A 25,264-nucleotide genomic window follows, 5' to 3' on the forward strand; every position below is an offset into this window, starting at 1 on the left:
TTTTTGCTGCACATAAATGCCTCACACGCTGAAAAAGTTCATGCTACTCGTGCGCGCAAATACATGTACGCTCGTGTGAATCCGGCCCAACATGCAGGACTTGTAGGACCACAATGTAGCCTGCTGTGTTCTTGCCCTGAACTATGTGCTGCTCCACATGAGGAACCTTCCAGAAGCTTGCACAATAGAGGTTAGTGGATACAAATCTGCTGAGTAATAAGGAGGCAGCAATAAAAGACGGCAAGCGAAGCAAAGGTGACCCGGAGGTGCTGACCAGCCAGAGGGCGTGGCTTCGCTTGGGGGCGGGGCTAGCTCTTACAAAGTTCGCAGGCTCTTCCCGGAGTTCTTGCAGTAATACTGAGCTCCAGCACCATGCCAGAGGTGGCGCTCTACCTGGACCTGCTCTCCCCGCCCTGCCGCGCTGTCTACTTCTTCGCCAAGGCCAGCAAGATCCCCTTCAAAAACAATGTGGTGCAGCTAGGCAAAGGTTAGTCCGGCGGGGGATGGGCTCCAGTATAAGGGGAGGAGGCAGGGGGGTCCTGTGGTCGGAGTATGTCAGCTGGCAGCTCTAACGAGTAGATTGTGACATATACCTGCTCCTGTGCAACTTTTTTTGCTAGTGAATAAGGGTGTTTTGTATCTGTATTTGTGCAGGCAGATGGATGGGGAATCACCCCTGTCCTGATTGGCTATTAACCCTTTCCAATCTGACTTCCCTGCCACCCACACCTCCCCAGCTTTTATTTATTGGGTGGGAAAGCGTACCGTAGATTCCTTGGATTAAGGCTGCCTGTCCATGGGCGAGTTTTCATTGCAAGATCCATGGTGATAAACCGCCCGCAGACCTTGCATGATATGCTAACCATGGAAAGTGTAGCCCAACATCCACAAGCGGAGAATGACTGCAGCTCTCCACTTGTGGGATTGAAATCGTGGCATGCTGCGATTATCTGCGATGAGCGTATATATTCGGCTCATCGCGGAGAGCTGTCAGTGTTTACGTCGACCTAATTGTGCGAGGGCTCGGTACATCCTGTGGTTTCCATTGGTACCATTTTTTGAATACATATGACTTTGATCACTTTTTATTAGATTTTTTTTTTTCCTTTGTCTTGGTAACATGGTGACCCAAAAAAGTGCATTTCTGCTGTTCTTTATTAATTGTTGGATGACTTTCACAGTGTGCAATAAATAATGCATTACTTTGTTATGCGGGACTTTCACGTGTGTGAGCCATGACCCCCAACTGGCTCCCCCCAATCTCACTGGGCTGGTGGGGGATCATACGGGACCCTTGAACATCATTCAAGGTATTTAAATGCCGCTGTCAAATTTGACAGCGGCATTTAAAGGGTTAACAGCTCCAGAAGAGAAGAGAACTTCGAGGACGGCCCCCTCCTGCATGGTGTTAGAAACACGTCGGACCTCGCCTGAAATAGGAGCTATAAACGGAAATCTCAGTGTAAGGCCGGCAGAGCTGGATACCGCATGCAGAATTCGGCTGTGGAATCCGGCTCTGCCAGCAGCGGCGCCCGCCATACCTGCTGTGTTCTCTTTTCATCTGTACTGCGGATGGTCTGTACAGCGAGCCATCGGATGTGCGAAGTACAAATTTATTTATTTAACTCCTGCTTTTCCTGCAGAAACCACGGCCTTTCCGCAATTACACTGCAGAAGGGCCGTGGAGGAAGAATCCATTTCCCATAGCATGCTATGGGTGCTATTTGCTGCAGATCCGCGGTGCGGACGCCCGGAGTGCATTCCACAGCAAATATCCGTTTGTGGGCAGGAGCCTTTAGATGAGGTCTGACACTGGATTGGAAGGGGTTAAGCCAAAAGAGGTGCCAGTGTGCACGGGTTTATGCAGCGTATTGTGCACATTTGCGTACCTCCCATAGACTGCTAAAATAGGTCTGCAAAAAAAAGTAGTGAGTGAAATCAACGTGAGCCGTGCCTGCAGTAACGAGCGCCGGCCACTACACAGATTCAGTGAGAATCCAGGAGTTTAAAAAAAAAAAAAACAACCCTCTACTGCACATATAGTGTCGGTGCGCCGACCGGTACTTCTGCACACATCTGCAGTACAGAAAAAGAAGACCCGGACAGGTGGGCAGGGTTGGATTCTACTGCTGGCTCCCACATGCAGAATCCGACCCGCCCATGGACATGAGGCCTTAGGGCTCATCACCGTAGGTGTATGTGATCTCCCTATCACCTGCCAATGTCAAAACGCTGTGAATATGCATGAAGCTATTTGTTGTTCTGACTCCATAGACTGCAGTGGACAGCTTCAGACATGGGACCTGGTGTGATAAAAACGATGTCTGAACAATCCAATGTGGCCTAGGCCTCACGCACACAAGATGATCTTTTGCTGCGGAATCTGGAGAGGGCGTTCCGCTCAGGATTCCGCAGCAATAACTCACCATAGCATGCTATGGAAACCAATCGCAGCATGTTCATTTTACTGCGGTTCCCGCACGGATTGCGTCTATTGAAGTCAATGGAAGCTGTCCGCAATTAACAGAGCGGACGGGCTGCAGATTCTGCAGGAAAAGGCAGGAATTTAAATAAAAAAAAATAAAAAAAATTTAAAACTAAAATCTGTACTGCACCTGTCCGACGGCGAGCCTCGTGGACCATCCACAGTACAGAGAAGCCGGAAGAAGACTAGTCGATGCGTACGCCAACGGACAAGACCGGTACACAGGGTCACCCACCGCGGTCAGGGCCGGATTCTGCAGGAAGAATCCAGACCTGCTGTGTGCATTCAGCCTTATTCTGTCTTCACTATAAACATGTAATTATTACTTTTTAGTCGTTCGCAGCCCTAAAGGCTCCCTCCCTCCATGCTTTGCACTGCTTCCTTCAGTTGTGTGATATCCATGCCAGTATCCGCTCTGACAGTATCAGCCATCGTGTTCTTTGGCAGCCGGGTCTTTTCCTACTGATCTTGTCCAAGCATTACAGATTTTTCTAGCGACTCTGCTCTCATTACATGGTCAAAATCCATGAGTCTTGAGTCTGGTCATCTTGCCCTCCAGTGATATATCTGCTCTTGTATGATTTAGGACTTTCGCTGTCCAGGGCATACACAGCAGCTCTCGCCAGCACCACAGCCCAAGCACATCAATCCTCTTATCAGCTGTTCTCGTAGTCCAGCTTTCACATCCATACATGGCTATGGGGAATACGGTGGTTTGCACTATCCTATGTTTAGTTGCTATGCCGAGATCCATACTTTTCCAGATTTTGTCCATGTTCAGCATTGCCCTTCGCCTCAATGCTATCCTATGTTTTATCTGGCATAGATTAAAATGTTTTTTTTGTTTTTTTTAAATGAAGTCTCTAACGCATTCCATTGCCTCGTTGGCACTTTTTGAACTTTTTTTTTATTTTTTCCTCCTTCAGTTGTCATAATTGTAGTCTTTAAATTCAAATAGACAGTATATTTATTAACTTATTTATTTTCAGTTTTGGGCTTCCTGCACACGAGCTGGATTTTGCAGCAAATCCAGCCCATAGCATGCTATGGCAAAACGTGATTCCCCCCCCCCCCACAAGCGAAAATCTATTGTGTGGGTTACGCATGTCCAGCTTCCATGGAAGTTGTCTATCCCGTGGCACATGCGCAATGAGCACTGCGGAAGTATCGTGGGATATTCGTCATTGCTGAGTGCCGGTGGGCACATCCGAAGCGCTCCCAGAAGACACCGGGCAGTAAGCAGGGGTCACTGGCCGGGCTCCGGGGTCAAACTCTAAATTGGGGATCTGAGCCACCATTATGCAGGAGGTTTTAATCTTGCATATTAGTTGCTTCAGACCTGCTTCTGTTTCTGCAAGCAGAGTTGTGTCATCCGCGTAACTGAGATTGTTGATGTGTCTGCCACCTATCTTCACCCCGCTATCCAATCGTCTAGGTGCATTTCTCACATGGTCCCTTCTGCATATAGGTTGAACAAGAAGAGTGAGAGGAAGCAACCCTGTCGGATGCCTTTGCCGATCCCAAACCCATCTGTGTCCTCATACTGTGTTCTCACAGTGGCTTCTTGATTGATGTAAAGTGATTTTATTAGCTTGACTAGATGTGCCAATACACCCAGCTCTTGTAGGGCCTGCCATAGCTTGTTAGCTTGATTCATTTTGTTTATATTGCGTTTTTAGCGCTGTCGAATAAGTTGGCGTTATACAAATAAAGATTTATTATTGTCTTTCTATATATAGTCAAACATTGTAATTCTTTAAACTTCAAAATAAAGTGCGTGCGTGTGTGTGTGTGGTGTGTTGTTGTTTTTTTTTTTTTTTTTGCACACGGTGACCCTTCAGGGCTTATTCAGACGACCGAATATCGGCTGCGTTTCACTGAGCTCCCGCCCCCTCTCAGTCCCTTGCCACTATTTGCAATAGGAGGGGCGGGGCTGGGCTAAGTCTTGAAGCTTAGCTCTGCTCCCGTCCCGCCCCTTGTATTGCAAATGGTGACAAGAGGTGGGAGCTCAGGTCCTGCTCCTGGCTCTTCCATCCTTCCTTCAAACCCACCCCACCCCCCTGCAGACAAGGACACCGTATATCGGCTCGGCGTGAAAACCCAGCTGATATACGGTCGTCTGAATAAGCCCTCAGGGTGGTATTTCTGGTAACGTTCATGATTGCAGATAATATTTGTCCTCTCTCTTTAGGAGAACACTTAAGTGAAGAGTTTGGCAAGGTGAATCCACTTCGTAAGGTACCAGCTCTCAAGGATGGAGACTTCACAATGGGGGAAAGGTAAAGGATCTAATGCTCTGATAGGAATGTGTGATCTGAATATGGCCCACTCTACTTCAGGTGGGATTTACCAAACTGACCACTAATGGTGCATTTAGGTGGAATGATTATTCACAAAATCGTCTGAATGAAGGTCAACACTAATAGTTCAGTTTAAACTCAAGCCAACGACTGAACAAGAATCGTGAGGATCCTGTTTGTTTAGTTTAGCCGCCATACAAACCCTGCCAGTTCATGCAGCTTATACACTGATCATTCAGTATTTCACCCATGAATGGTGAACGAGAAGTGAACGATTCTCAACAAGAACGTCACCAGCTTGTTTGCTCCAGCAGTTGATGATCGGGTCCTTCTTGTTATGTCTAATAGGCGCTTAAGCCTAAGGCTGGGATCACACAGGACTATTTTCCTGCAAAATTCTCGCGGATTGGCTGCACTGAAAATCCGTGAGTTTTCCGCTGGAAAACCGCAGCTGCGGGTTTTGGAGCCACTTCGCCGCCTGCATTTCTGCAGCGGGTGTCTCTCCCCATTGAGGAGAGAGGCTACTGCGGGGGTGGGGGGCGCATATGCTGCATCTTTAATTTCTGCACTGATTTTCTGCAACAGATTGGCTGCAGTGCGTGGACAAGATTTTTGCAAGTCTCGTTGACTTTGCTGGCTAATCCCGGGATAAGGAGCCGCATGCAGAATTTCCGTGCGGACAATCCGCATGGAAATGCCACAGCAAATCTGCCCCATGTGAATGCAGCCTAATCGTTGACTCTCCCTGTTCTCTAGAGATCGCTTCTCATTAGTGCATGTGGGATTATGCTGAAGGGCAACACAGAATCCAACACTCACAACAGCAAATGCGCAGCCTGGCCTCCTTCTCTGTAGGTGCCTTTTTAGAAAAAAAAAAAAAAAAAAAATTTCTCTAGTCATTCCTAGACCGCCATAAAGACTGCACTCAGCCATGACTCCTCTCTCCACACTATCCTCAGCCTACTACAACCCAATGAGCCTGTCACTAACTCTCCCATAGTGCTAGTGTCCAAAAGTTATAATGGCGCCACATGCCTCCTGCTGTAGCCTCCAAACTTTGGAACTGCTCTTCTGAATTTGGAACATTGGGATGCATAAATAGTGCAACAATGATTGTAGGCGTACTTAATAAATGCCTTCTCCAATCAGGATAGTGTGGACACAATGTCACATGCTTTATACAGTTACTAAAACAAACTCAAACATGACTAGAAGAAAACAGATTATTGGAGTCTCTTGCCTTAAAGGGCAATATTGCCACCATGTGTATAAAACTGGTATATACCACTGTAAGTGGCTGCAGTACTACTCTATCAAGTAATCAGGTGACATGCCTTAGCCTGAAGTCCTTCACGTTCCCCTCTCTGCTTTCTGGCACAGACCTCCATGATAAGTTGCTTCCAGCCATGACTTGTCTCTGTAATGTTCACAACACGAGATCTCTTTGACTTCTTGCTTTTTCAGTACCCCATCAACATTTTCCCAACTTGTACAAACTCTCCATCCTGCTGCTACCCCCAATTCTGCCCCTGTTAATGTGGCATGATGTCTTCAAATACTATAGCTCAGAAGTGTCATAACTATGATTAACTCAAAAAAAAAAAAAAAAGAAGTTCCCCCCACAGGTGGCATTCTTGAAAACAATGCCAAGCAGATGGGGGCATAATATAAGGCACCAAGGTTCAGGGTGCTATCTTTTGTACCCCACAAGCAATACTGGTCACCCTGATGCCAAATAGGAAGTGTTTTTCTCTTAGAGCTCCCATATAGTAACACCCACCATTGTGGCCCTTATTCTGCCCTGTAGACGAGTTTCCCAGCTTTAAGGCACACCTGGTAAAAAGGATGTTTGACTTGCATAGCAGCCTCTAATGAGCGCAGTATCAGCTGTTTATTACTGTGTTCAGGGGTCCTGCGAGAACACCAAATTCAGCCATAATCTTACATCCTTCACATCCCATTTGATATTGGGGTAAATCACCTATTTTTGATGGAATCTCTCGTCTTATGAAAACCAGGAGATCCCAACAATTTGTCTATATGCTGAAACAAAACCTGACTTCAGTTCCCAATAGAGTCCATAATAGAGCAAGGAAGTGGCAGCAGCAATGGTGGAGTACAAATAAAAGAATCCCCTTACTCTCCATGATATACAGGAGCTGACAGGGAGCCTTCACTTGGATTTAGTAACTGCTCACAATCTTGTGGTGCTGTATTTAAAAAAAAACAACAAAAAAACAAACAAAACCCGTCCTGTCAGCACCTCCTTTATATCAGCTCTCGCTTTTTCTCACCATCATGCCCAAAAGACCTTTTCAAACCATTTCCGCTCAGATTCTCTGAGGCCCCAGTCCCTAATTGGCCTTCGGCCGTACACTTATTTGAACGATAATCGTTTTGTGTAACGCAGCATAATGGTGCCCTCCTTTGGTTGATGCCCTCTTGGTGGTAGTGAGCACACCTAACAATAGTGCCCCCTTCAAGGCCGCCTGCACACAGATTTTTTGCAGAAAAAAAAAATCTTTAAAAAATACATATCAGTGGGTGAGATGAGTCTTCAGGTCTTATACTTCTAACTGCTACAGAAAGTCTTGCATCTTATTCTACGTGTAAATATATACCTTTTTCTTTCCCCAGCAATGCAATCCTCCTTTATCTCATTAGAAAGTTTAAGACCCCTGATCATTGGTACCCATCAGACATCCAGAAACGGGCGCGTGTGGATGAGTACCTTGCTTGGCACGTCACAACTGCTCGTCCGGGTACTTCCAAGCTGTTTTGGCTCAAGGTAAACCTGACTATTAAAGTGGGATGTGCTTTTCTCCCCCTCCCCCATCAATATCCAGAGAAAGCATTCATACTTGGTTTGTAGGGGTGAGGTGTTTTTGTCTAGTGTCCTGGAACTACTAAGAAGCATAAGGAGGGGTGGGAGGGTCAAGACTAATGTATGCTGCATTTGACCAGGATAAAGCCACTAAAAACCAAAACTCTAATGGAGGAGACTTATTGTCTTAAAGGGGATGTTCTAAGTTAAGGGAAACCCTGTCACCTGGTCCCCATGGTATGAAACAAATCAGCAGTTCTCCCTTGTTCATCCGCCACTTGCTCTAGCCTCCGCTGTCTGTTTACAGACATCTGTGACAGCAGCCAAAGACAGTGCTCAGCCATAATCGCTGATCGCTGTCATTGGCTGCTCCAGCTTGTTGGTAGGCGGGCTCTGCATAAAGAGTGACATCACAGGGAGACCGGAGCTGGTTGCGGACGACTGATGGGGGAGCAGGTAGAGGTGAGTAACTGTTCATTTATTTTATACCCTAGGAATCTGATGATGGGAGGGTGTCAAACTGTGACAACCCCTTTGGCACATGTTCTGTATGGTCTAGTGTTCAACTTACCACGGTGGCAGAAACTTTTTTTTTTTTTCCACATCCAGTCAGACCCTCCTCTACATACCACCTCTTGTTTGCTTTAGTTCACACAAGTATCACTCAACAAAATAATGCTTACCTTTTTAACCTGTATTAGGGCTCCTAGCCACTTTTTTTTTTTTTTAAATACAAATGTCAATGAAACTTTCTAATGTTAAAATCGCAAGTTTGTGCGCTGCGATTTTTAACACTAGAAAGTCCCATTGACATTTGCATTAAAAAAACGCTAGTGGGTAGGAGGAGCCTTTAGTCCTACTGGCAATCTACACCCTCAAGCCACATTTTCATACTTGTGCATTTTAGACATTGTGTCCCATTACACAACCTGTGCACAACATGTACGTCCTCCTTGTCTTTTGGTACAATTTACGATTACACCCTTGCGAAATATGAAAACTGCTATATACTCTGAGCAGACTTGCTAAAGACTTCTGACCAACACTGTTTTAGCCCAAGATTAGGAAAATGCCAATATGGGGGGAGGGGTGTTGATCAGGAAAATATGAATGGTTACATATTGTGATTTTCGTCAAAATATCAGGTTGCTTGTGCAAAAAGTTGCAGTAACACCATGAGGGTTCTAAATCTTTATTTATAGTCTATATTACATAGTTAGATTTGATGAACACATCACTTACAGGGCTCTTGTCAATTAAAAAAAAAATCAATACTTGCTATTCCTCCCCTGTCAGTCTCCTTACTGAATTTTCTCCTCACTAATCTTCTCTAGTCCCCCGGGTCACCTCACCTCCAGTCAGCCGGATCCTTTTCTTGTTATGACACGTCCATTGTCAGCATTCTTCTTCCGGCAGGTCAGTATTAGTTATATTCACTAGTGATGTAACGTTCACTACCTAGCAGGGAGTGCCAAGCTATTGCTGAACTACGCATGCGCGCTGTCTCACCACAAGTGTTCATATTTTATTGCAGAGGGACAGCGTGCATGCACAGGCTTGGCAATAGCTCAGCACTTCCTGCTAGGTTATGAACGCTATATTACTAGTGATGAATCGTTCACTGACCTGCAGGAAGGAGACTGCAGAGAATGGATGCTTCTTCCAGTGACGAAGAAGAATTGGCCAGCTGGAGGTGAGGTGACCCGGGGGAACTACAGGAGACGGGAGAAGATGTGGTGAGGTGACTGCAGGGGAGAAATGGGTAAGTAGTGATTATTCCCCACCCTTCCTAATGACAGAACCCCTCCTAATGTCAGACTCTCAATGTCAAATCTGCAATTTAGTACAAGCAAATGGAGTTTAATAAAACCTTCACTACTGTACAGCATTAAAATATATGGTGTATTTAGACAGGCTGCAGATAGTAGGGCGCTTGTGTTAGAGAAATCCATGCATATGGCAAATCATGACTTAACTATTCTAAAGCATCTCTTCCTTTTTTGCTCTAGGCCATGACTCCATATGTCACTGGGCACGAGGTAACCCCTGAGAAGCTAAATGCTGCTCTGTGTGAGTTTAAGACCATTTCGACAACGATACAAGATGTATTTCTGCAGGACAAACCATTCCTTGTTGGCGATGAGGTCTCTATTGCTGACGTGGTAGCTCTGGCCGATATCGGACAGGTGAGCAAATGCTGATCAACCATGATATTAAAGCCACTAATGGGTGACATGAATAACATTATCTTGTGACAACTGCATCCATCAAGGGGTTGGATTTATTGGGCAGCAAGTGACAATCACTACTTGGAAGTTGGGTTGAAAAAAGAGGTCTAAGTAACCTTGACAAGGACTAGATAACTGGGTGTCAGCACATCTCCAAAATGGCTGGTCATTTTTGTATCCAGTGCTTGCCAGTTTTCCTTCCAAAACTAGTCTTTGGATGGACAACTAGCAAGAGTTATGGGCACCCAAGGCATCCATGATGTGCTTCTGGCGCAAAGGCTAGCTGGTCTGCTCTCAGAAGAGCTACTGTAGTACAGACTTTTGAAAGATGATCTATTGCTGGCAACGATAGACATCAGAACATATTCCATTGCTTGCTGTTGATTTGGGCTATGTAGCAACAGACTGACACCTGGCCACCAGCCAAAATGGCTATAGTGTGCGCATCAGAACTTGGACAGTGGAAAGTAGCCTAATCTGATCTGTTTTCCTCATGTTGATGGCTGGGTGTCACTTTCCTGTGGATGAAATGGTACCAAGATAGCCTACGTCCTATAGTGTATCTGGCCGGTCATGTGACTTGCTAGGCAATGTTTTGTTGGGAATCTTGGGTCCTTGCATTTATTTGGATGTTACTTTGACTCATTCCACCTACTGCAGCGCTCAAGCGGAAGCTGGCCATTGTGAGTGAAACAATGGGGTTTTCAAGGTGGATGTCATAGGTGGCCCTGTGATCTCTCCCCCAACAATGGCAGAACGTGACCCAGCTCTGTCACACGCAGTGCAAAAAGAATAGGACGTTGTAAACTGTAGTGAACAGTCCTATCAGTGTCACGTAACGCCAGTACCTCTTTTCGAGTAAACTGTTTCTATGAGAGCTGCCGGAAAAAGGAGGTGGGAGGGAGTTTAGCAGTAGCTCTGTTAATTCCCTCGTGCCCCCCCCCCCCCCTTGCTGGCAAAGAGGGGGTGAGTGCTAGTGTGCTAGAGTCCCACCCTCTCACCTTGTCAGCAGTTGGAGAGGGGCTGAAGGGCCAAATAAAGACCAACTAAAGGGCTGCAGTGGCAGCGTTTGGGCTGATTAGAGAATCCTTTGGTACAGTAGCTTCTTGAAGATCTCTTGATATACAGTAAGTGACAATTAGTTGGATTATGGCAGAATATTAAAGAGCAGTATGTACATTCCTAAACAGTTTTCTACTCTGACTTTTTGTTTGTTTTTCAGACATTTGTATCTGGACTTGATGTCTTTGAGGACTATCCTAAGTTGGCAGCTTGGAAGCAAAGGGTGAAGGAGGCAGTTGGAGTAGAGCTATGCAAAGAAGCACACGAGGGAATAGCTAATTTTAGGGAGACTCATAAACAAATTCCTCCAGAGATGAAGGAGAAGTTTCAGGCCAGATTAGAATATTTCAGTCGCTGATAAGTCATTCCAAAAGTTACAAGCTACTTTCCAATCTCAAAAAAATGCTTTGTGTAATAAATGTGCCATAACATCAGTGTGATATTGCAGAAGTGACTAGCATTTATTAATAAAATTTTAAAAAGTAAAAAGTGTGTAGGCTCTCGTGTTTGGGGTTTTCCTCCCTTATCAGTCATGTTGTGAGCACCTGTGAATTGGACTTGTTCTATGCCACAACTGTCCAAGACTATCTTATTGCTGCTTTGACTGCAGCATCTCTAGTGCAGAGACCAGGTGGAGCATGTGCCAAGATCTGCCAGTAGTGTCAAGAAAACCACATTGTGGTGACCAGTCTAGATGGATGTCCATGTGACAGTCTGTGCGTGCCTCTGCCTGTTTAATAAACATTTGGCGCTCCTTCACACAGTATCTGCATGTGCAATATGCAAAGAATAGAAGCCATTGACTTCAATAGGTTCATTCACATGTACAGGGAAATACAGCAAGCTCTACTTTTGTGCATAGTTGCACCCACATGTCTCCATAGAAGTCTATGGGGGGGAGGGGGGGTGCAAGTAAAGCACAAGGCATAAGCATGATGCACAATTTCACGAGAAAAGCATGTGGAACTCATTCAGCTAAATACATTTAACTCAGGGAGTGCCTGCCACGTGCAAATGAACATGCCCTGTGAGTGCAAGAAATACGCTGATATGCACGCAAATGAATTGCGCAGAGATGCGCATATGCTCATGTGAAGGAGCCCATAGGATGCATAAGACTTAAACTGCAAGGGGTGTAAACTAAAGCAATTGACTGCAAGTGAATGTAGCCCCTATGCCTCATGTCCATGGGTGGTCGGATGCAGGAGCCAAACCTGACCATGGCCGAGGACCCTGCGTACCTGTCCAGGTGTGGAGTTCTTCAAACTGCTGCCTTGCCGTGGAATCCGCGGCCCATATGCAGTGTCAATTGGGGATGGGGTGCGGATTGTCTGGCTTCCATTGACTTCAATGGAAGCCGTCCACACTAAAATGGAGCATGCTGCCTTTTTTTTTTTTTTTTTTTTAACTCCTGTATTTGGAATCTGGAAAACAAATCTGCTTGTGTGAATCAGAGTGTGAACGCCCATTGGTCCCTATGGGCAGCTTGAACTGCGGATCTTCCGCAGTTTAAATCTGCCTTTCAACATGAAGCCTTGAGCTATGCTTGAATTCTAAATTTCTGAAAAAACATGTCTTTATTGGCAGATTAAATTCTGCTGTGAATTTCTAACATACTAGAGATGGAATTCTGCAATTAGTCTGCTGAAAAGATGCAAGAAACTCTACAAAATGTTCTGCTGAAACAATCTGCTACTAGACAAAATCCACAACTACACGGCATCCTGTGGAATCATACTTGTGTGACAGCACCTTTTTGGGGAGTATAATGGAAATATTTTCATGTCTTCTGTATTTTGGACCCACACCTGGTTTTGGCTCACAAAAAACAGAACATAAACACTGTTGTGTGAAAGCACCCTTAGGCCTCCCTCACATGGGCGAATGTTGCCTATATTTGTCACAATCCCAATGTGTTGCTAAAAGCCCATTGATTTCTATTGGACCATTCATACTTGCCTTTTTCAGATCTGTGAAAAAGACTAAGCATGCATGAAAAGTACACATGTAATATGCAAGACACATGCCCGTGAGCGAGCGTTTAGATTATGTTCCCACACAGTAGGTATCCATCAGGGTCAAAAGAGCTTTGATAGAACAAGAATGTAATTGGTGGTATAAAGATTTGAGTAACGCCAAGATAAAATATGGACGAGTCTGTCCAATGAAAGGTGTAATTGGGTTTTAAGATTCCAGAGGGGGAAGGGCTACGTTAAGAGCAACTGATTTGTTGGTGTTTATGGTGAGTCCAGAGATTCATGCAAAGCTAGATAAAAATTGTGGGAGGTTGGGAAGAGAGATGTGGGGCTGGATAATGAAGAGAAGTATGTTGTCAGCAAATAAGTTTATTTTTGTGGTAGATACCACCAACTTTTATGCCTTTATGTGAGTTATGTACTAACATAGTCAGAGGTTCAAAGGCCAGTACGAATAGGCTGATGGAGGACACCCCTGTATCGTACCTCACTCAGTGGGGAAGGATGACGAGGAATAGCCAGCATACTGAACCATGGTATTGGCTTATAGTTGAGATGGCCAGTGCAAAAAGTGGTGACCACAGCCCCATTTTTGAATAACTAAACAGTCTTGGGCTATGGAATGAAAAGCTTTAATATGAAGTGATAAGGGGCCATGCAGTCCACTGTCAGCCATCATATGAGCCAAATGTGTAGCCCTACATAAGCTATTCCCCACCTGGCAGCCCAGTACAAAGCCATACTGATCTATGTGAATCGGATGAGGCAAGAAGATGCATGCACACTTCTAAAAGATAAAGCCCTGGAGCCGGACGGGGTTTTAAATGAGTATTCTCAAACCTTTCAGTCTCTCTTGGGGCCTTTGTTTTAAGGCTCATTTAGATGGGACAAATGATGTCCGACTCTCGTCTTCCGCAAGTACCCACTCACGTGCTTTTGCACAGGAGTGCGTAGCATTGCTTAACAGGGGGGCGGCTGGAGGAGATTTCTCTCCTTGTGCTTCCCTGCCCCTCTCCATTCACTTAACATAGCGGCCATTCAGTACTGAATGATCATTGTTCAGGATTTTATGCTGCTTACCATGAACCTTCGGACGCTTGCTCTGTTTGTGACATTGGATGTGGAGAAGGCGTTTAATGGGATCCATTGAGGATATGCATTTGCAGTACTGCAGAAATTTTGGTTTTGGAGGTAATATACCAAGAGCAAGTCAAGCTCTTTACTCCACAGCTTCTGCCAAGGGACTAGTAAATAGGACCCTATCTAGCTCTTTCACCTGTCCAATGGCACCACCAAGGAAACCCCCTTTCGTCCATATTGTTTATATTAATGGAACCTGTTACGTCTTACACAACCACGAACAGGCGAATTCGGACAGAACCACAGAACTGCGAAACAAACTTCATCCACGCCAACAGGCGAATTCAAACACAGAACTGAGAAACAGACGACATACTTGCGGACAGACATAAACCAATGAGTGACAAGCACTCAAGACACACACCTGCATTAACAGTCAGATGGAATAACTATAGGATGTACAAGGTTTTCGCATTTTGGCCAAGATACTTAAGCCCGCGAGCCCACTTCACGGGTCCTCGTCTCGCGGGTCCCTACTCTAACGAGACAACTTCCACATGAAACCTGTCTGCATGTGGGGCAATCGTTCTGACAAGGATGGCCCTGCACTGGAACCAAGGCACCTACCTAGACCTAGATGACAAACAAAACACAGCAGGACTGAACACAGCTCACACCAGTGCATACAACACTGTATACCATGCACCCTGAACAGGACTGTTCACTCCACACGTCTAGCACATGCACCGAAACATAGGAACATCACACTGTTCAGACTGAACACACAGAGGAAAGCCTAGCAGCCTCTAGCAGAGGAGCTGGTACATATGAGCAGCAGACTGGTGGTGATTGGCTGGCTGCAGAAATTCACACCCAGCCAGCTCAATCAACCCCCACCTATGTCGCTATGCTGCGTGAAACCCATGTAGAACAACAGATCCCAGCAGCACACTCTAACAGTACCTCGACCTTAAAAAGTGGCCTCTGGAGACACAGGTACCCCACACACAGGGGTCTGAGACCCGGGAGACTGGCTGACTGAAGAAATCCACACCTAGCTAGCTCAATTAACCCCCACCTGTGGGTGACTTTGCTGGAACCTAACATAACCTTTTGCAGAAAGCATACGCACAGATACCTATCAACATGTCAGTAATCCCACTCCCTCTTAGACAACAGGAGGTTTTGTTGTATGTTATCAAAATTCAATAAAAACATTTTTTAAAAGTCCTCCGATTGCAGGTATGCTTGGCACAGGCAAGTAACTTTTGAAAGGCACACATCAGTGTATAGAAGGTGTAGGTGGATTAATGTGTGTAAAAGTGCTGGCAGGTTCCTTGTAAACAGCCATGCTGCTAGGGAAGTATCCTTTTAAAGCTACAATATAGTAGTTACATATATTATTGGCAGCCTGTCTCCCCCGGGTGCCAAGTCCTGCCATAGTGCTCTCGTTCATCCACACAACACAACTAAGTAATAAACTTGGTATTAACGCTGTAAAACACTCAGCAGTGTTACAGAAGTTACCCACTGCATTGGAATGGGGAAAATCCTTAGGCTATTACATGCTGCTTTAACCCCTTAAGGACATGGCATATTTCGGGCTTAAGGGCGCAACGATTTTTGGCAGATTTTCATCTCCATTTTTCAAAAGCCATAACGTTTTTATTATTTTTCTGTTATGTGGCCATATAAGGGCTTTGTTTTTTGTGTGGCGAACTAGTTTTTATTGGTGCCAATTTTGGGTACATAGACTATACTGAAAAACTCTTATTAATTATTTTTGCATCAATTGCATCAAAATGCATCAATTCTACCATTTGTATCCCTGTGGGGGACTTACAGCATACCACCGATGGTCGCTATGATAAGTTTTTGCAGGACTTCTCTCCTGCAATGCCTTATCGCTTATTACAGCAATCATAGGCAGTGGTATACAGGACGCCTGTAGGTAATGTCTTGTTACCAGGGCAACCAGCCAGACTCTCTGCAATTACATTGTGAGAGCCCCATAACATCACAGAGGGAACACGCTCCCTCTGTGAACCCTTCCCATTATTATTTATTTAAGCATATAATGTGTGAAACTGACTTGGTGTATCTGAGCATATCCTGTTTTATTCTGTGGTGGTCAACCAGTGTATTTAAGGCTAGTTTAATTGCGCTCAGTAAAGCCCCATTTACACGAAACGATTATCGCTCAAAATTCGTTCAAACGATGGCTTTTGAGCGATAGTCGTTCGTGTGAACGCTTCCATATTGTACTTTTGGGCTGAACGATGATTTTTAGGTGAGCTTAAAATCCATTGTTCTGCTGAAGAGAAGATAACACAGATGACATGCTGTGTTCTGCACTGAGCAGCTGATTACATTGTATTCAGCTGATTGCACTCAGCTGCATTGTCTTTGCCTGGGCTAAGTCCAAACCACATGCTGTGATTTGCCAACAGCGCTGGAGGCTCATTTACACGCAAATAAACGTAGTAAACTGCTACTGGATATTAGTGTCCATTACCAGTTTATGCAAAACGATTGCTAAAACTGTCAATATTTCAATTGTTTGAAAGATTGTCTTTGCGTGTAAATGGGCCTTAAGAGAAACCAAGTGATCTTGTAGATATGACGACTTTTAATGGCTAACAAAAATATGTGATGTTATAGGTAGCTTTTTAACTTATGCAGGGTCCTTCCACAGGCATAATGGAACAGATCTAAAAGCGTTAAAACAAATGCACATGATCTTATAGGAGGACACAAGCAGGGTGTGATTAATTTGCACTTGAAACAAATTCCAGAACAGGATAAGGCTGAATGCCCACGGGCAGATTATCACTGGGGAGAATCGTGGCAAGTTCTATTTTGTGCCGAAAATTGCACGCATGGCTTCCATTACAGTCAATGGAAGCCGTCCGTCCCGCGACGCTTTCACAGTGAGCACTGCAGAAGTGTTACAGAAATCCGCGGCAAAGCCCAACGCTGGCGTCATGCACTCCACTGCTTGCCGACCTAAATACTCGCGATGGATCTGGATAGGCGAATATAGGATCTCTGGGGGTGCTGGGTCTAATTTCGTTTTGATATTTCGCAGTCAGAATCCAACCCAGACATGAGGCCTAAGAGGACACAGTTTCTGATGCACATTTAGAGTCAATGCTGCGAACACTCCAGATATACACATTGAACGTGTCTATAGAATTACATTACCCTGATGGAGGCCAAAAGAGTGCCCCTTTATCCTCCCTCTGGCTGGTGTATGGCAGAATATAGCAAAAGTTATTCCATTCAGTGGTGTCCAGTGTTGTATTGTGGAACATTTTGCAAGCCTACTACAGTATATAGACAAGAAACCAGCCCCATACATTACCTGGATATCGGTACTATTGTGATTGGAAATGACCGAATTATAATACATGCCTCTCTTGAATGTTCACTAAGATCTTGGCAACGAGGCGGTCTCCTTTACTAATAGATGTCATTCACAAGGACCAGATGGGATTGCAGTCCAGGCAGGCATGGGATGAGCTCATCAGAGAGATTCATTTAATTTATGCAGCACTTACAACCAACACGCCCATGTTCTTGTTATCGACTGATGCTATCAAGGAGTTTCATCGTGTTAATTGCCATTTCATGTTTGAAACACTGAAACATGTGGGTTTAGGGGTTAATATGATCTGCTGGATGTCCAGTTTATACTCGCACCCCTCTGCTGTGATGAGGGTCAATGGTCTTTTGTCCTCTCTAATCTTGATTTCTAACGATGTGTCAGAGTTGCCCGCTATCGCCTTCAATACTTATCCTTTGCTTTCTCTGCTGGCTATGATCCAATCCAGATATAAAGCGCATATCAACAGAAGCTGTTACATATAAGGTGGCTGCTTATGTAGACAACTAGAGATGAGCGAGCACCAAAATGCTCGGGTGCTCGTTACTTGGGACAAAATTATCGCGATGCTCGAGGGTTCGTTTCGAGTAACGAACCCCATTGAAGTCAATGGGCGGCCGGAGCATTTTTGTATTTCGCCGATGCTCGCTAAGGTTTTCATGTGTGAAAATCTGGGCAATTCAAGAAAGTGATGGGAACGACACAGAAACGGATAGGGCAGGCGAGGGGCTACATGTTGGGCTGCATCTCAAGTTCACAGGTCCCACTATTAAGCCACAATACCGGCAATAGTGGGCCCCCCCCCCCCAACAACTTTTACTTCTGAAAAGCCCTCATTAGCAATGCACACCTTAGCTAAGCACCACACTACCTCCAACAAAGCACAATCACTGCCTGCATGACACTCCGCTGCCACTTCTCCTGGGTTACATGCTGCCCAACCCCCCCCCCCCCCCCGCACAACCCAGTGTCCACAGCGCACACCAAACTGTCCCTGCCCAGCCTTCAGCTGCCCTCATGCCACACCACCCTCATGTCTATGTATAAGTGCGTCTGCCACAGGAAAAGCAGGCACACACTGCAGAGGGTTGGCATGGCTAGGCAGCGACCCTCTTTAAAAGGGGCGGGGCGATAGCCCACAATGCTGTACAGAAGCAATGAGAAAACCAATCCTGTGCCACCTCCATCTGGAGCTGCACACGTGGGCATAGCAATGGGGAACCTATGTGCCACCCACTATTCATTCTGTCAAGGTGTCTGCACGCCCCAGTCAGACGGCGGTTTTTTATAAATAGTCACAGGCAGGTACAACTACGCAATAGGAATTCCGTGTGCACCCACAGCATGGGTGGCTCCCTGGAACCCACCGGCGGTACATAGAAATATCCCATTGCATTGCCCAACACAGCTGAGGTAGTAATGTCGTGCTTAATGCAGGTGGACTTCGGCCCACACTGCATGCCCCAGTCAGACTGGGGTTCTTTTCAAGTGTACAGATGTAGTAAAAACTCCGTGTGCACCTACAGCATGGGTGGGTGCCAGGAAGCCACCGGCGGTACATAGAAATATCCCATTGCATTGCCCAACACAGCTGAGGTAGTAATGTCGTGCTTAATGCAGGTGGGCTTCGGCCCACACTGCATGCCCCAGTCTGACTGGGGTTCTTTTCAAGTGTACAGATGTAGTAAAAACTCCGTGTGCACCTACAGCATGGGTGGCTCCCTGGAACCCACCGGTGGTACATAGAATTATCCCATTGCATTGCCCAACACAGCTGAGGTAGTAATGTCGTGCTTAATGCAGCTGGGCTAAAAATTTATTTGATTACACTGTAGGCGAGGGCCCACAAAAATTGCTGTATCAACAGTACTAATGTACCTGAAAAAAATTGGCCATGGCCAACCAAGATGGCAGGTGAAACCCATTAATCGCTTTGGTTAATGTGGCTTAAGTGGTAACTAGGCCTGGAGGCAGCCCAGTTTAACGAAAAATTGGTTCAAGTTAAAGTTTCAACGCTTTTAAGAGCATTGAAACATATAAAAATTGTTTAGAAAAATTATATGAGTGAGCCTTGTGGCCCTAAGAAAAATTGCCCGTTCAGCGTGATTACGTGAGGTTTCAGGAGGAGGAGCAGGAGGAGGAGGAGGAATATTAGACACAGATTGATAAAGCAGAAATGTCCCCGTTTTGGATGGTGAGAGAGAACGTAGCTTCCATCCGCGGGTGCAGCCTACGTATTGCTTACGTATCGCTGCTGTCCGCTGGTGGAGAAGAGAAGTCTGGGGAAATCCAGGCTTTGTTCATCTTGATGAGTGTTAGCCTCTCGGCACTGTCGGTTGACAGGCGGGTACGCTTATCTGTGATGATTCCCCCAGCCGCACTAAACACCCTCTCCGACAAGACGCTAGCTGCAGGACAAGCAAGCACCTCCAGGGCATACAGCGCTAGTTCAGGCCACGTGTCCAGCTTCGACACCCAGTAGTTGTAGGGGGCAGAGGCGTCACCGAGGATGGTCGTGCGATCGGCTACGTACTCCCTCACCATCCTTTTACAGTGCTCCCGCCGACTCAGCCTTGACTGGGGAGCGGTGACACAGTCTTGCTGGGGAGCCATAAAGCTGGCCAGGCCCTTAAAGACTGTTGCACTGTCTGGGCTGTACATGCTGCTCGATCTACGCACCTCCCCTGCTACATGGCCCTCGGAACTGCGCCTTCTGCCACTAGCGCTGTCGGATGGGAATTTTACCATCAGCTTGTCCGCCAGGGTCCTGTGGTATAGCAACACTCTCGAACCCCTTTCCTCTTCGGGAATGAGACTGGGAAGGTTCTCCTTATAGCGTGGGTCGAGCAGTGTGTACACCCAGTAATCCGTAGTGGCCAGAATGCGTTGAATGCGAAGGTCACGAGAAAGGCATCCTAACATGAAGTCAGCCATGTGTGCCAGGGTACCTGTACGCAACACATGGCTGTCCGCACTAGGAAGATCACTTTCAGGATCCTCCTCCTCCTCCTCAGGCCATACACGCTGAAATGATGACAGGCAAGCAGCATGGGTACCGTCAGCAGTGGGCCAAGCTGTCTCTTCCCCCTCCTCCTCATCCTCCTCCTCCTCCTCCTGAACGCGCTGAGATATAGACAGGAGGGTGCTCTGACTATCCAGCGACATACTGTCTTCCCCCGGCTCTGTTTCCGAGCGCAAAGCGGCTGCCTTTATGGTTTGCAGGGAACTTCTCAAGATGCATAGCAGAGGAATGGTGACGCTAATGATTGCAGCATCGCCGCTCACCACCTGGGTAGACTGATCAAAGTTTCGAAGGACCTGGCAGATGTCTGCCAACCAGGCCCACTCTTCTGAAAAGAATTGAGGAGGCTGACTCCCACTGCGCCGCCCATGTTGGAGTTGGTATTCCACTATAGCTCTACGCTGCTCATAGAGCCTAGCCAACATGTGGAGCGTAGAGTTCCACCGTGTGGGCACGTCGCACAGCAGTCGGTGCACTGGCAGATTAAAGCGATGTTGCAGGGTGCGCAGGGTGGCAGCGTCCGTGTTGGACTTGCGGAAATGTGCGCAGAGCCGGCGCACCTTTACGAGCAGGTCTGACAAGCGTGGGTAGCTTTTCAGAAAGCGCTGAACCACCAAATTAAAGACGTGGGCCAGGCATGGCACGTGCGTGAGGCTGCCGAGCTGCAGAGCCGCCACCAGGTTACGGCCGTTGTCACACACGACCATGCCCGGTTGGAGGCTCAGCGGCGCAAGCCAACGGTCCGTCTGCTCTGTCAGACCCTGCAGCAATTTGTGGGCCGTGTGCCTCCTATCTCCTAAGCTGAGTAGTTTCAGCACGGCCTGCTGACGCTTGTCCACCGCTGTGCTGCCACGACGCGCGACACCGACTGCTGGCGACGTCCTGCTGCTGCTGACACATCTAGATTGCGAGACAGAGGTTGAGGAGGAGGAGGGTGCTTTAGTGGAAGAAGCATACACCGCCGCAGATACCACCACCGAGCTGGGGCCCGCAATTCTGGGGGTGGGTAGGACGTGAGCGGTCCCAGGCTCTGACTCTGTCCCAGCCTCCACTAAATTCACCCAATGTGCCGTCAGGGAGATGTAGTGGCCCTGGCCGCCTGTGCTTGTCCACGTGTCCGTAGTTAAGTGGACCTTGCCACTAACCGCATTGGTGAGGGCGCGTACAATGTTGCGGGAGACGTGGTCGTGCAGGGCTGGGACGGCACATCGGGAAAAGTAGTGGCAACTGGGAACTGAGTAGTGCGGGGCCGCCGCCGCCGCCATCATAGCTTTGAAGGACTCCGTTTCCACAACCCTATACGGCAGCATCTCAAGGCTGATAAATTTGGCTATGTGGACGGTTAACGATTGAGCGTGCGGGTGCGTGGTGGCGTACTTGCGCTCCAACACTTGCGCTAGCGATGACTGGACTGTGCGGTGCGAGACATTGGTGGATGGGGCCGAGGACAGTGGAGGTGAGGGTGTGGGTGCAGGCCATGAGACGGTTGTGCCTGTGTCCTGAGAGGGAGGTTGGATCTCAGTGGCAGGTTGGGGCACAGGGGGAGAGGCAGCGGTGCAAACCGGAGGTGGTGAACGGCCTTCGTCCCACCTTGTGGGGTGCTTGGCCATCATATGTCTGCGCATGCTGGTGGTGGTGAGGCTGTTGGTGGTGGCTCCCCGGCTGATCTTGGCGCGACAAAGGTTGCACACCACTGTTCGTAGGTCGTCAGGCGTCTCTGTGAAAAACTGCCAGACTTTAGAGCACCTCGGCCTCTGCAGGGTGGCATGGCGCGAGGGTGTGCTTTGGGAAACACTTGGTGGATTATTCGGTCTGGCCCTGCCTCTACCCCTGGCCACCGCACTGCCTCTTGCAACCTGCCCTGCTGATGCCCTTGCCTCCCCCTCTGAAGACCTGTCCTGAGTAGGCGTTGCACACCAGGTGGGGTCAGTCACCTCATCGTCCTGCTGCTCTTCCTCCGAATCCTCTGTGCGCTGCTCCCTTGGACTTACTGCCCTTACTACTACCTCACTGCAAGACAACTGTGTCTCATCGTCATCGTCCTCCTCACCCACAGAAAGTTGTTGAGACAGTTGGCGGAAGTCCCCAGCCTCTTCCCCCGGACCCCAGGAACTTTCGAATGGTTGGGCATCAGTGACGATAAACTCCTCTGGTGGGAGAGGAACCACTGCTGCCCAATCTAAGCAGGGGCCCGAGAACAGTTCCTGGGAGTGTTCCCGCTCCTGAGCAGGTGTCATTGTAGTGGAGTGAGGAGGCTGGGAGGAAGGAGGAGCAGCAGACAGAGGATTCGGATTTGCAGCACTGGACGGCGCAGAACTGTGGGTGGATGATAGCTTGCTCGAAGCACTTTCTGCCATCCAGGACAGGACCTGCTCACACTGCTCATTTTCTAATAAAGGTCTCCCGCGTGGACCCATTAATTGGGCGATGAATGTGGGGACGCCAGAAACGTGCCTCTCTCCTAATCGCGCAGCAGTCGGCTGCGACACACCTGGATCAGGAGCTCGGCCTGTGCCCACACCCTCACTTGGCCCTCCGCGTCCTCGGCCACGTCCACGTCCTCTAGGCTTACCCCTACCCCTCAGCATGCTGTATTACCAGTGATTTGATTTCCCAGGCAGGAAATAAATTGGCGCAAGCCTGCAGGTCAAATATAATGTTTTCGCTTTTTTGCAAAGGGAAGACCCCACTGCGTATATTCAATGAACAAGAAGTTTAATATCTGTGGTGTGGCCCTCAAAAAGTGTCACACAAGTATAGTGTAGCAGAGTTATTAACTCTAGCAGAGCAGGTATTTGCCAGTCAGGAAAGACAATGGCGCTAGGCTGCAGTAAAGCGTAGCTGGTTGCGTCTGATTTTTGTACGTTGTACACGCAGCACACACGTACACGGAGACCTTAGGACTGACACAGGCAGGCCAAATATAATTTCTTTTCCTTTTTAGCTTAGGGAAGACCCCACTGCGTGTATTCAATGAAAAACAAGAAGTTTAATATATCTGTGGTGTGGCCCTCAAAAAGTGTCACACAAGTATAGTGTAGCAGAGTTATTAACTCTAGCAGAGCAGGTATTTGCCAGTCAGGAAAGACAATGGCGCTAGGCTGCAGTAAAGCGTAGCTGGTTGCGTCTGATTTTTGTACGTTCTCCACGCAGCACACACGTACACGGAGACCTTAGGACTGACACAGGCAGGCCAAATATAATTTCCTTTCCTTTTTGGCAAAGGGAAGGACCCACTGCGTATATTCAATGAACAATAACTTTTAGAACTGTAGTGTGGCCCTGAAAAAGTGACACACAACTTTAGTTTAGCAGAGTTATTAACTCTAGCAGAGCAGGTATTTGCCAGTCAGGAAAGACAATGGCGCTAGGCTGCAGTAAAGCGTAGCTGGTTGCGTCTGATTTTTGTACGTTGTACACGCAGCACACACGTACACGGAGACCTTAGGACTGACACAGGCAGGCCAAATATAATTTTTTTCCTTTTTAGCAAAGGGAAGACCCCACTGCGTGTATTCAATGAATAATAAATGTCTTCTGGCCCTGCCTACACAATTCTATCCCTGTAGTATTAATGCCCGGTGCAATGCTTTGCACAGCCGGTTTTGAGAAAAAAAAAAAAATATGCAACACTGCTAACAGCAGCCTGGACAGTACTGCACACGGATAGAGGTGGCCCTAGAAAGGACCGTTGGGGTTCTTGAAGCCTACACTAACTCCTAACACTCTCCCTGCCTAACCCCCACTTCTGTCCCTATTGCAGGGCGCAATGCTCTGCAGATCCAATTTTGGACAAAAAAAAAAAAATACTGTGCTAACACAGTACTGCACACTAGTAGATGTGGCCCTGAGAAGGGCCGTTGGGGTTCTTGAAGCCTACACTGACTCCTAACGCTCTCCCTACAGCAGCACCAGCAGCAGCACTTTCCCTCAGCTAAGTCACAAGGCATGTGTGGCGAGCCGCGGGAGGGGCCGATTTTTATACTCGGGTGACATCTGATCGCCCCAGCCACTCACAGCAGGGGGGTGGTATAGGGCTTGAACGTCACAGGGGGAAGTTGTAATGCCTTCCCTGTCTTTCAATTGGCCAGAAAAGCGCGCTAACGTCTCAGAGAGGAAACTGAAAGTAACCAGAACACCGCGTGGTGCTCGTTGCGAGTAACGAGCATCCCGAACACCCTAATATTCGCACGAATATCAAGCTCGGACGAGTACGTTCGCTCATCTCTATAGACAACCTGTTTTTTTAACATATCTCCTTGTGTCTCTCTCCCGAATGCATTCGTATGCTGATCCCTCCAATTTTAAAGTCATATGAAAAAGATATAAAAAATAGCCCTACATGTCACGGAAAAAAACGCAGTAAAAATAATTTCGGTAGCTGAAAAAAAAACAGTTAAGCCACCACATGGGTAAAATCCCTAAAAATCCAATCCCAGCGGCGCTCAGCTGTCATTCAATTGGCTGAGCGTTCAGCCAATGAGACCAGCGGTTTCTGGGGACAGGGATTTTTCAATCCCCTACCTCCAGAACACAGAATAAGGCTGCCGTGCTGGAGAGAACAGCTGGCCGGCTCTTCTAGGTGAGTATAATTTAAAAAAATTTTTATTTTTGCAGCTAGGGCTGATTTTCACGTAAGGGCTTATATTTCAAGCCCTTCCCCAAAAATCATCGCTGCGGGGATTGCTTGCAATCCACTGCTTTCAATGGGGACGCAGCAGTGCTGGCCCCATTGAAAGCAATGGGAAAGCATCACGGACTTCTGCCACAGCTGTGATAGCTGTCACAGTTGTGGCAGAGGATACCTTCATTCCCTGTCACAGCTGTGGCAGAAGACCGCGATGTACTCCCTATGTTTTCAATGGGGCCAGCACTGCTGCCGCCGACCCCATTGAAAACACT

At 47.3% G+C, this 25,264-nt stretch overlaps 1 protein-coding gene across 1 annotated transcript; it reads left to right on the forward strand.

The window, feature by feature from the left end:
* The first annotated feature begins 327 nt into the window (after nt 1-327).
* LOC136627992 (glutathione S-transferase theta-1-like) lies at nt 328-11,388 on the forward strand. The gene is made up of 5 exons (XM_066603551.1): nt 328-487; nt 4,677-4,764; nt 7,423-7,573; nt 9,619-9,795; nt 11,060-11,388. Exons 1-5 carry the CDS (start codon nt 373-375, stop codon nt 11,255-11,257), a joined length of 729 nt encoding a protein of 242 aa, XP_066459648.1. The 5' UTR covers nt 328-372; the 3' UTR covers nt 11,258-11,388.
* Nucleotides 11,389-25,264: the final 13,876 nt, after the last annotated feature.

The sequence above is a fragment of the Eleutherodactylus coqui genome, chromosome 5, assembly GCF_035609145.1.
Source record: "Eleutherodactylus coqui strain aEleCoq1 chromosome 5, aEleCoq1.hap1, whole genome shotgun sequence".
NCBI classification, from domain to species: Eukaryota; Metazoa; Chordata; class Amphibia; order Anura; family Eleutherodactylidae; genus Eleutherodactylus; species Eleutherodactylus coqui.

What these genes read in the sequence shown, in the direction of transcription:
- LOC136627992 (XM_066603551.1), top strand. Translation starts at nt 373, where the DNA reads ATGCCAGAGGTGGCGCTCTACCTGGACCTGCTCTCCCCGCCCTGCCGC. An exon ending in GACTTCACAATGGGGGAAAG is followed by an intron (nt 4,765 to 7,422) that starts GTAAAGGATCTA and finishes TTCTTTCCCCAG; the next exon opens with CAATGCAATCCTCCTTTATC. An exon ending in CCAAGCTGTTTTGGCTCAAG is followed by an intron (nt 7,574 to 9,618) that starts GTAAACCTGACT and finishes TTTTTGCTCTAG; the next exon opens with GCCATGACTCCATATGTCAC.